General features: G+C 40.3%; 1 protein-coding gene and 1 pseudogene across 2 annotated transcripts; both read right to left on the reverse strand.

The window, feature by feature from the left end:
* Nucleotides 1–1,164: 1,164 nt before the first annotated feature.
* LOC308417739 (UBX domain-containing protein 2A-like) lies at nucleotides 1,165–4,474 on the reverse strand (annotated as a pseudogene). The gene is made up of 2 exons: nucleotides 4,432–4,474; nucleotides 1,165–1,889 (listed from the first exon to the last, which is right to left on the reverse strand). The product of its transcript is annotated as a UBX domain-containing protein 2A-like (transcript).
* Nucleotides 4,475–6,114: 1,640 nt separating this feature from the next.
* On the reverse strand, nucleotides 6,115–7,068 carry OR52D1 (olfactory receptor family 52 subfamily D member 1; the record flags this gene model as incomplete). The annotated part of the gene is made up of 1 exon (XM_080913054.1): nucleotides 6,115–7,068. The coding sequence occupies one exon, from the start codon at nucleotides 7,066–7,068 to the stop codon at nucleotides 6,115–6,117; it is 954 nt and encodes a 317-aa protein (XP_080769180.1).
* Between the last annotated feature and the right edge of the window lie 5,201 nt (nucleotides 7,069–12,269).

Below are 12,269 nucleotides of genomic sequence, written 5' to 3' on the forward strand. Positions count from 1 at the left end.
GTCTTTGGACTAGCCAGTCTCAGTGTAATATAGACAAATAAGAGTCAAATTGCTCAATAGTATCTTAAGACCAGGCTATGTGCTAGATATGCTTTTAAGGTACTTATCACAGTAACATATTGGTCATACCATTTATTTATTGACTAAATAAAGATTGTTATGCGCAGCTGTGTGATGTAATGATTTGGTTACAGTGTTAGCTTTTTACTTATTTGTTTTTAATTATTTTGTTTACTTACATTCCAGCCATTGCCCCCCTCCCCTTCCCCATCCAACACTTCCTCATCCCACTCCTTGCCCTGGCCTCCAAGAGGGTGTTTCCTCCCCAGGTCTCCCCCTTCTCTGGGACCTTGTGTCTCTTGAGGATTAGGTGTACCACTGAGGACAGACCAGGCAGTTCTCTGTTATGTTTGTGGCAGGGGGCCTCAGACCAGCCGGTGTATGCTTCCTGATTGGTGGCTCAGTCTCTGTGAGCTCCCTGGGGACTGGGTCAGTTGAGACTGCTGGACATCCTGTGGGGTCACCAGCCTTCCCCTTCAGCTTCTTCAATCATTTTAATTCAACCATAAGGGGTGCCCTAGTTTAATCCGGTGGTTGGGTGTAGGTGTCTGTGTCTGTCTCAGTTAGCTGCTAGTAGAGCCTCTCAGAGGACGGCCATGCTAGGCTCCTGTCTTTAGTCTCTTCTCCATTATTGTCTCTGCAGTTCTTTTAGACAGGAACAGTTATGTGTCCTTGGTTACTGTGGACTTCCTTAGAGGCAGACAGATTGTAGGATGTAGGAGGACTTTAGGTAACTGATCCAGCCCTGGTCAGGAAGTAGGCCAGAAGTCATATTACTTTTTTTAATATGTCATGCATAATATTTTAATGTATTGGTATTTAAAAACTGAGTTAGCTAACATATAAATATCTGTTGTTTCAAAATAATATTTGAATGCTGATGCTAATTTAGCTAATTGAATATTCTGCTAATTAGGACTACATTAAGATTAATGATACAGCTATTTTATATATCACATTGGTTAACTAGTATTGAAAATAGGTATTTTTTTTCTGAATAGCCTGTTGAGAAAAGTGCAGACTCTGGTTGACAGCCATGTCACTCTCCTAGCTTGTGATGCCTGACCCCCTCAGAAGGGATTAGGAAGCCCCCAAACCACGAGTTTAGTCACACTGACTTCTGCCTCCCACTTCAGCATGTCTCCTTCCAACCATCATTTCTCTCAGTCTCTCAAAAATAGAAACTGTCAGTTTTCTAAAAGGCTCGGCAGTTTTTTTGGAGTCTCTGAATGATTACAGCATTCTGCAGATCTACTTTTTCCAATGTGAGCATCTCACCCAGAAATCTGAGGAAAGGAAGAGCTGTTGCCAGGGCAAAGGGAGGACTTCTCTGAGATTCTTGGTATTTTTCAATGAAGTCTTTGATGTGGCTCACCCTATGAGAAATGTTGAATCTTTGGATAGTCCTTTCCCCGTTGGCTATCCAGATCTGGATCCTGGTAATGGGCTCCAGGTTGTTCAGTGAAACAGCAGACAGAGTGCTTTTATTGTCAACTTTAGTACTCTTTGCTTTGGAAACGATTCTTGGTGTAGCACTTCCTAGTCTGTGGCCCTGTTCTGAGAAGAGCTGGAACACAGGCTTGGTAGACATACATACTTCATTTTTTTAAATCTTCAACATTAACATCCACCTCATCTTTATCAAAAGCTTCCCGTAATTCTGAAGGCAATTCCCTGTTTCTTATGTTCAGTGGGGGACAAGCATTTGGCACCAGCCTTCTCTGTTTCCTCAAAAAGGCTGTCAACAAAATATTCACAGTCCTTTTCTTGATTATCATTGAAGGGTTGATTGTCAGGAGGTCCTGTTTCACAAACCCATTCTTCTTCTTCTTTTTTTTTTTTTTAAGATTTTATTTGTTTATTTTTTTTAAGTATGTGAGTACAGTGTCTCTCCCTCAGAGACACCAGAAGTGGGCATCAGATCTCATTACAGATGGTTGTGAGCCACCATGTGGTTGCTGGGAATTGAACTCAGGACCCCTGGAAGAGCAGTCAGTGCTCTTAACCATTAAGCCATCTCCCCAGCCCCCATTCTTCTTTTATACTGTCAAGATTATCTACTTCTTTCTTTTTTTAAATTAATTTATCTATTCGTTTTATTTTATTTTATTTTTTTGAACAAATTTATTTTAAAAAACAAAGATAAAGAACAAATTTTAAGCATTTTTGCATAAAGGTATACAAATACATTTTTGTCAGTGCTTGGCTATTTTTTTTCAAAGGTTTGATAGTGTGCATTAAGATCTTACAGTTACAATGAGCAAAAAGTACATGTAAAACAGGATGTAACCTGGAATTAGTCAAAGTTTTCTTGGTGTGTAAGGATTGAGCATAATGTTTTTTTTTTTTCTTGAACTTCATGCAGTCTGTGAGTTGATTCTGGGGTGTTCAGAGCTTTCTGGGGTTAGTATCCAATTATCAGTGACTGCATTTTATGTCTGTTCTTTTGTGACTGTGTTATCTCACTCAGGATGATATTCTCTAGATTCAATTATTTTCTTAAGAATTTTTTTTAGTAATTGTCTCTGATAGCTGAGTAGTACTCCATTGTGTAAATGTACTACAATTTTTGTATTCATTCATCTACTGAAGGAAATCTGGGTTCTTTCCAGCTTCTGGCTATTACAAATAAAGCTGCTATGAACATTGTGGTGCATGTGTCTTTGTAATATATTGGAGTGTCTCTGGAATATATGCCCAGAAGTGGAATAGCTGGATCTTCAGGTAGTAGTATGTCCAAATTTCTGAGGAATCACCAGTCTGATTTTTAGAGTGGTTGTATCAGTTTACAACCCCACCAACAGTGGAGAAGTTTTCCTCTTTCTCTACAACCTCGCCAGCATCTGCTGTTATCTGAGTTTTGGATCTTGGCCAATCTGACTGGTGTGAGGTGGAATCTCAGGGTTGTTTTGATTTGCATTTCCCTGATGTATAAGGATGTTGAGCACTTCCTTAGATGTTTCTCAGCCATTCCATATTCCTCAATTGAGAATGTTTTGTTTATCTCGATACCCCATTTTTAATAGGGTTGTTTAATTCTCTGGTGACCAGCTTTTTGAGTTCTTTGTATACCTTGGATATTAGGCCTCTATCTGATGTGGGGTTAGTAAAGATCTTTTCCCATCCTATTGGCTGCCGTTTTGTTTTCTTGACAGTGTCCTTAGCCTTACATAAACTTTGCAATCTCATTAAGTCCCATTTGTCAATCTTTGACCTTAAAGCACGAGTCATTGGTGTTTTGTTCAGGAAAATTTCTCCTGTGCCTATGTGTTCTAAGGTTTTCCCTACTTTCTCAAAAGATCTTCCATGCTCATGGATTGGAAGGATCAACATTTTAAAAATGGCCATCCTACCAAAAGCAATATACAGATTCAATGCAATCCCCATCAAAATTCCAACCCAATTCTTCATTGAGTTGGAAAGAGCAATGTGCAATTTCATATGGAATAACAAAAGACCTAGAATAGCGAAATCCATCCTCAACAACAAGAAAACATCTGGGGGAATCACCATCCCTGACCTCAAGCTATATTACAAGGCTATTGTGCTGAAAACTGCATGATACTGGTACAGAAATAGGCACGTGGATCAATGGAATAGAATAGAAGGTCCAGAAATGAGCCCTCATGTATATGGTCACCTGATTTTTGACAAAGGAGCAGTAAACATTCAATGGAAAAAGGACAGCCTATTCAACAAATGGTGTTGGTCCAACTGGCACTCAGCATGCAGAAGAATGAAAATAGACCCTTTCTTATCTCCTTGTACAAAGCTCAAGTGTAAGTGGACCAAAGATCTCTACATTAAACCAGGTACACTGAAACTATCTACTTCTTTCATTCTCTTTCTGCTACTCAGGGAGCGGCCCCGTGGCCTAGTCCTCAATCCCCGGGGTCGGCCAGCCCTGCTGCCCAGGAGGGCCCTAAGTGTTTGTTAATTCTGTATTTACTATACATGCTGTGATGCAAGTTTGAATATTATTGAACCAACAAGGAAATAATCATTATGTTATTTTTTTCATGCCATACAATAAAATACAGTTTTTTTTTTGCAAAAGGATCTTTGAAACATTTTTATTGAAAATTGATATGATATATATTCTGATCATGTTTTGCCCCCCCAACAAGTCTTCCCAATCTTCTCTCCCATCTAACCCCACACCTTTTTTTTTCTCTCTTTTTAAAAAACAAAAAGGCAAACCAACAACCATACTAGAAAAAAAAAATGGAAAAACTTAAGAAACACAAACATATATACAAAAACAAAACCCATAAAAATCACAAAACCAGTAACCGCAATACAGAAGCAAAAGTCCAGTCAGATAAAAATTGCACAAGCAAAGCATTATGAAACAAAAAACATCTCCGATACCACCACTGAGTTCATTCTGTATTGGCCGCAAACTGCTGAGCATACGGGCCTACCCTGAAATGCGGTTAACACAGTCAGGGAGCCTCCACTGAAGATGTTTTCTTTTGAAAGCCAATGTTAATTGCAGATGACTTCTTGTTTAGAAGGGAGATCAGAAACATATAGGTCTTCATTAATTCAAATAGGATTAACTATATGGTATCAACTACTACCAGTCTGAATTGAATATTTTCTTTGTTTCTGATACCATAACAAGCACTTTTTAAAGATGGATCTGGGTAGGTGGGGCATCCTGATTCATGTAGCAGGAAGACTAAGAAGCTGAGATTTAAACGTCCAGAGCTTACATTATTCCCGCCATAAAAGGCTAGATAATATTCTGTCTATGAAAAACTGTCTTGTGTAACCCCAAGTCTCTTCCTGAATTACATAGTCTACATCTTTTTAAATTTCAAATAACAGCAATCATCTATTTGAGCAGTATAGGTTAACTTGTAAATTTTAGAACTGAGATGACTGATAGACTGACTCAGCTTGTCTGAATTAGTGAGGGGCAACTTCAGGTCTGAAGTGAAACAGGAGACAGGATGGGAGGAGACTCATTTTACTAAGTATTAACTCTACCTCAAATACCACTTACATATTGCAGATATTCTCTCTAATGCAGTTACCACAATAACTCGTGAAACACAATAATTTAAAAAGAGAGGCAAAGAAGTTGCTTTCTAGTGTTTAGGAAGATTGTGCAAAATTTTCATTTCATTTGTTTATTGAACTTTTACAAGCAATGCCCTAAAAATTTCCTTTACTTATTGACATGCATTTCACAGCCCAGTATGAGTTAGATGTTGATGCCACCAGTTAATTACTAGCCAACCTAAGGCACATGGGCACTGTACATGAAGTTCAAAGCTACACAATTAGTAAATAGAAATGTTTAGGTTTAGGCATTCTGCCTGGACTTTGAGCCCTAGTTGCTACCTGAAGGGGTGAAATGTCAAAACTTGGATTCCCACTCATACTAAGTTTATTTTTTTAATGTTGCACTGGACTCAGAGTACACTGTCCCTTTCCCAAAACCCAGGCCTTCCATAAGGCTGGTAACTGACTTCTTTAGGAAGTTGTACCTACTTGTGGTGCTTAGGGTTATTACTGCTGTGATGAAACACCAAGGCCAAAGCAACTTGGGGAGCAAAGGGTCTATTTCAGTCATTGTGAAAGCAGTGAGGGCAGGAACTCAGCAGGAGCTGTGCAGGGGCCATGGAGAAATGCTGCTTACTGGCTTGCTTTCATGGCTTTGCTCAGCCTGCTTTCTTTTAGAACCCAGGATCACTAACCCAGGTGTGGCTCCACCCACCATGGCCTAGATCCTCATCATCAATAACGAAGCAAGAAAATGCCCAATGGCTGGATGTTATGGAGAAATTTCCTCGATCAAGTTTGCCTCCTCTTAGATGACTCTAGCTGTGTCAAGCTGACATAAAAGTAGTCAAGACACCATATCTGAGAGAAGGGTAAAAATATGATACTTCTGGTCTATTCAGAATTCCTTTAAAAGTCCCATAAAAATGGTCTACTCAATTTGACCATTAAATCTCCTCTTCATCTGTACCATCCTCTTCCTTCCAGAGAGCTTCCTTCCAGAATATTTTATTTTTCTTATCTCTAATCTCTGCTCAGACTTCATGCTAGCTCTTTCCTCAAGTGAAGCAGATTTAGAAGCCGACTCCGAATCTCCTTGGTTCTTGCTCCGTAGATGATGGGATTGAGCACGGGAGGCACCAGCACATAGAGGTTCGCCAGGAAGATGTGCACATGCTTGGGAACTCGGTTGTGACCAAAGCGGTGGGTGAGGAAAGAGAAGAAAGCAGGTATATAGAAAACTAAGATGACACCAAGGTGAGAGCCACAGGTACTCAGAGACTTGTGTTGAGCATCACGGGACGGGAGACGGAAAACAGCCCGGAGGATGAAGCCATAGGAAATGGCAATGAGAATGGAATCCATGCCCATGGCCAACAGAGCCACAGTCAGCCCGTAGACAATGTTGACAGTGATGTTGGCACAGGCAAGCCTAGCAATGCCCATATGCTCACAGTATGTGTGAGCCATGACATGGTGACCACAGTAGGGCAGTCGCCTCAGCAAAAAAATGAAAGGGGAGACAATAGCCACACTGCGGACTATGCCAACAAAGATAATTTGAGCTATGACAGTATGGTTGAGGATGGTTGTGTATCTCAGTGGGTTGCAGATAGCTACATATCGATCAAAGGCCATGGCAAGGAGAACTGAGGACTCAAGAGCATAGATGGAGTGGACACAAAACATCTGAGCTAGGCATCCACCAAAGGAAATCTCATTAGCATGGAGCAACAGAATGGAAAGTGTCTTCGGAACAGTGGTGGAGCTGAGAGCCAGGTCAGTGAGCGAAAGAAGGCAGAGGAAGAGGTACATGGGTGCATGAAGAGCACTCTCTGTCCCAATGATAAGGATGAGGGCAGCGTTCCCAAGCAGAGCTACCAGATACATGATGCAGAAAGGGATGGCAATCCAGATGTGAAAAGCCTCCAGCCCAGGGATTCCTGTGAGAAAGAGTGTTGCTGGGAGGCTGTCACTCACATTGGAGGGAGACATCCGTGACTGAAGAAGGCTCTGCCGCAGGTTAAATGATGCACCAGCCCTGCAGCATCAGGCATATAGTTGATTCACCTAAAATAATGGCCTTTCTAAGAAAAACGTTTTTTTTTTAATTGTGAAAATATTCATTTCCACTAATTTGGGCTGAGCCCCTGAAAAGACTGTCATATAAAACAGCCTCTTCTTTCTTTACTCATCGTTTATTGTATGCATTTATAACAAAATTCTGACTATCAAGCTAAATGTTTATTATTGATGGACTGTCTCCAGTTGGCAGCTACATGGATACCTTTCGGTAATTCTGAATGCTTCGACTTAGCTTTGGTTTGTTCGTAACTATCTCTTATACTTGTCCCATTTATACTAATCAGCATTCTGTCATGGGGCTCCTTACTGAGGACTGGCACTTGCTTCTTCCTCTGAATCTGGCTGGCAAATTCTCACCTAATTCTTTTCCAGAGTTCCTTGTTTTCCTTGAAGGTAGATTCTGGCAAATCAAATAGTCATGTTAAAAATGGGGTATAGAGCTAAACAAAGAATTCCCAATTGAGGAATATTGAATGGCTGAGAAGCACCTAAAGAAATGCTCAACATCTCTAGTCATCAGGGAAACGCAAGTCAAAACAACCCTGAGATTCCACTCACACCAGTCAGAATAGCTAAGATAAAAAACTCAAGTGACAGCAGATGCTGGTGAAGATGCGGAGAAAGAGGAACACTCCTCCACTGTTGTTGGGCTTTTAAGCTGGAACAACCACTCTGGAAATTAATATGGTGGTTCCTCAAAAAATTGGACATAGTACTACCTGAGGACCCAGCTATACCACTCCTGGGCATATACCTAAAAATAGTTTCAAAATCTAACAAGGACACATGTTTTACCATGTTCATAGCAGCCTTACTTATAATAGCCAGAAGCTGGAAAGAACCCAGGTGTTCTTCAGCAGAGAAATGGATACAGAAATTTTGGTACATTTACACAATGGAGTACTATTCAGTTATTAAAAATACAATGACTTCATGAAATTCCTAGGCAAATGGATGGAACTTAATGCTATTATCCTGAGTGAGGTAACCCAGTCACAAAAGAACATTCATGGTATGTACTCACTCATAAGTGGATACTAGTCCTCTTAAAAAGGTTGAAATATTGAAGAAACAATTCACAGAACTTATGAAGCTCAAAGAGAGTGAAGGCCAGATTGTGGATGCCTCAGTCCTTCTTAGAAGGGAGAACAAAACACTCATGGGAAGAAATAATTAGACAAATAGAGGATCAGGGTTTGGAGAAAAGATCATCCAGAGACTGCCTCACCTGGGGAATCCATGGCATATGCAGCCACTAAACCCACGCACTATTGCTGGTCCAAGTAGTGCTTCCTGGCAGGAACCTGATATGGATGCCTCCTCAGAGGCTTTGCCAGAACCATACCGATACAGAGGAGGATGCTTGCAGCTAACCATTGGACTGAGCATTGGGACACGAATGAAGGAGCTAGAGAAAGGACTGAAGGAGCTGAGAGGGTCTGCAACCCTATGGGAAGAATCACATGATCAACTAACCAAACCCATCACAGCTCCTAGGGACTAAAATACCAACCAATGAGTTCGTATAGAGAGACCCAGGGCCCCAGGTGCATATGCAGCAGAGGATATCTTTCTCTGTCATCAATGAGAGGAGAAGCTTTTGGTCCAGCAAAAGGTGGTTTTTCCAGTGTAGGGGAATGCTGAGGTAGGAGAGGGAGGTTGGGAGAGGGAGCACCTTCATAGAGGCAATGTGTGGGGAGGTGTGATGGGATTGGTGGAAAGGAGATAACACCTGAATTGTAAATATGGAGAATACCTTCCCCAAGATATAAAAAAAGTTTCACCCATATTTTCCTATTTTGCTATTGTCCACTCAGATTTTTATTAAACCAATCAGAAGGTGTTGAAGGAATGTCTATAGAATACAACTCAACCGTAAGAACAAAAGTACCAGTGTCTAGCCTGCGACGACATCCTCCTGGTACATAATGCACAAACCATCCCCCCAGCAGTTTATTCTTTCTCTCTGCTTAATTCATGCCAATCTTCTACCACATCCAAGTATGATTTCCTTCTTTTCTGAACAAAAAGCTAGGGACATTTCTTTACATTCTCAGGTTTTGAAGCTTGGTTTCAGTCGGCTTCTTAGGCATCTTTTAATTTGATTTTATTCACTACCTTTAAAGAACCCTACCGGGTTGAGATTGTCTTTGTGCTTCCTAATCTCGACCTTTTCATTGGCATGGCTGACATCTAACCTTTGAACTCTTTCCCTAAAACAATTAGTTGACAATTCACAGTGACAACATTAACCCCCCCCCCATTTGTCTCATTCCCCCCACACTTTAATCCTTTCTGTGTCTGTAAAGTATCCACCTAATTATATGCCAAACAGCTTGTTTTTGTATCTTAAGTGGTAGTCAACCTGAATATATCCACCCGTTTCAGGAGGATTTATAGTAATTTAAGCATGAAATATATCACACATATTAGATGTGGCTCCCAATTACTGCAAAGGCAGTTCATGGGCCTGCAAACATACCAGGGCAATGCCTAGACACAATGACCAGGGAGCAGGCCAGGGGCTAATAGAATCAGATGTAAGAAGGACTGGTTAAACCTGGTGTTGCCAGCAACAAAGGTACTCTAAAGAATAAGATATCACAGAAGGATAGCATGTGTTGTATGTTTCTTCCTTCAGTGACACATTGTATACTCACAGATATCTTTTTGTTGGGTTTCAAGAAATCTGAATTAATTTAGACACATGAATATTGTAAGGCTATTTTCAAATCTCTGTGTAATCTTGTTCTATATACAACAGAATTCCAGCCTAAGCTCATCTATCTATTAATTTTAGACATCAACAAACCCTAAAACACTGCTGAGGTGTTTTAATTCTTTCTGCACTGAGAACGGTAATATCTGGTTTGCCTATCTCCCACAATGTTTTGTCACCAAGTCAAAGCTTGTAGCCCCTTCTGCCTGGCCACACTCTGGAATCTCCACTGTGCTGTCTGCCCATTTCTCTGAGCCATGATGCAGGGAAGCACTACTTTTTCTTTTACTTCTCCTTTTCCCCCTTTTGGGGGAAACCATCCGAAGGCTAAACATGCCTAACATGCCTTCCCTGGCACTTTGGGCTTTTTCATTCTTTCTCTGAAGCCACCCCCTTCTTTGCCCAATCATAGCTCATAAGGCCTGCCTCTCTCTCTCTCTCTCTCTCTCTCTCTCTCTTTCTCTCTCTCTCTCTCTCTTTCTCTCTCTCTCTCTCTCTCTCTCTCTCTCTCTCTCTCTCTCTCTCTCACACACACACACACACACACACACACACACACAGCTCCATTTCTCTTCATGCAGATACTTATATCCACAGCTTGTTTGTTGTTTTTCTCTTAGGATCAAATAAAATTCTCTTCTTAAACTTAGAAACAAACATACAAACAAACTCTAACTGTAGAAGCATCTCTTTTCCATCCCATACCTGCAGTCAGAGTGGTGGAGAGTTTAGTCATTTGTACCTCGATCTCACTGAGAGGTCTGAGCTCACAAAAATGAACCAAGGAGACCAGAGTGAACAATCCTTATTGTCAGAGGTGCAACCTGCTCCCAGGGGTCTTGATTTAAACTGCAGTATTTCATTCATTTAACTATCAATTTAGATGGTCATGGCCCAAATTTCAGAGTCTTTCTCACATGGTAGGTACTCTGTACATTGTACTTGTTTCTGTAATCATTCAGTATTTTAAAGGATGAGAGAGAGAGAGAGAGAGAGAGAGAGAGAGAGAGAGAGAGAGAGAGAGAGAGAGAGAGAGAGAGAGAGTTTGTGTGAAGATTTGTTTTTTGATAACCACAGTTCCTAGGGGAAAAACTTAGATGATGAAAATTAGAGGGAGAACTTTGTGCTTTTTTTTTAAAGCTTATTCTCATCCCAAGAGAATAGTGGTAATTGTAAGGAGGATACTCTGAAAAATGGATGTAGACTCTGGAAAGGTGAAATACAGATAATTTTTTTTTAATTAAGCAATAGTGAACATTACTTAATTTCTTTTTACCTTACAACTTTATTTAAAAAAAAACAGACACTTGTACAGATTATTAAAAGCATTTTAGCATAAAACTATATGAACATATTTTGTCAGTACTTGAATTTTTTAAAGGTTTGATACATCTTTAGTGCAGGACAAAGATGGAAGCAGATGAGTTGTTGTGGCACTATGTTCCAAACAGGGGCATGCTCCTGAAGTTGTTCCATGCAGCCGTGCTATGAGTCATTTTCTAAGCCTGGTTCCCTGATTCTTTTTAGATCTTAGCAATTGAACCCTGAGTTCTTTCTTTGAACAGTTGCTTTTAGAGACTCTAATCTTAAGGGTTTGATCCTAGGCTGGTAGGCTTATGGGGGGTTGTCATGTGTGAACAGGAAGCTCATGAGGTGTGAGTGATAGAATGTTCATGTGTATAGGTGATGTGTAGCTGCCTGGGATGGTTTGTTTGGGGACATGAAAGGCAAGTGTGTAATCTGGATAGAACTGTCCTCAGTTTTGTAAACACAAGGATTGTGTTTGATATCGTTTTTTATTCAAAGGGCATGGTTATGTATGGATTGGAATATTCAAATTTAGAAGTCAGATGATTTGCCCTAGGGACTTGATCCACAGTGCTTCCTTTTCAGGAAAATAATAAGGAAATGTTGAAAAAGGAAAAAGAAATAAAGTTTTTCACAGGGGACTTGAGGAAAATACTGAAGCAACACTTTGCAATATTTCGTTCTCATTTTTTTCCCTTCTTTTGTCTCCTTTTCTCTATAAGTGTGCTAGTGTCTCTGGATTTTCCATGCACTGTATGTTGTGGTTTCTGTGGACACAGGACCTCTCTAGGGCAAAGTGTCAAGTACATGCTCCCTGAATATTAGCCTTCAGTCCACAAAATACACCTTAAAATTACCAATATTTTCAGAAACATGACAGTTGAGAATTGAATTAAGTAAAGGTTCTCAGTGTGGGACCCTTTGCTGTTTCAGATTGTGAGCCACAGGTATGAGCCCTGTTGTTTCTCTGGTCAGGTCTTCTCAAATGTCTGATCATGCATTAATAAAGGCAACAAATACCACTAAAATGTCACAAAATTTTAAAGAAGTTTATAAAAAGGACACATTAGTCCTTAATGAGATA

The sequence above is a fragment of the Micromys minutus genome (genome assembly GCF_963924665.1).
Source record: "Micromys minutus genome assembly, chromosome: 2".
Taxonomy (NCBI): domain Eukaryota; kingdom Metazoa; phylum Chordata; class Mammalia; order Rodentia; family Muridae; genus Micromys; species Micromys minutus.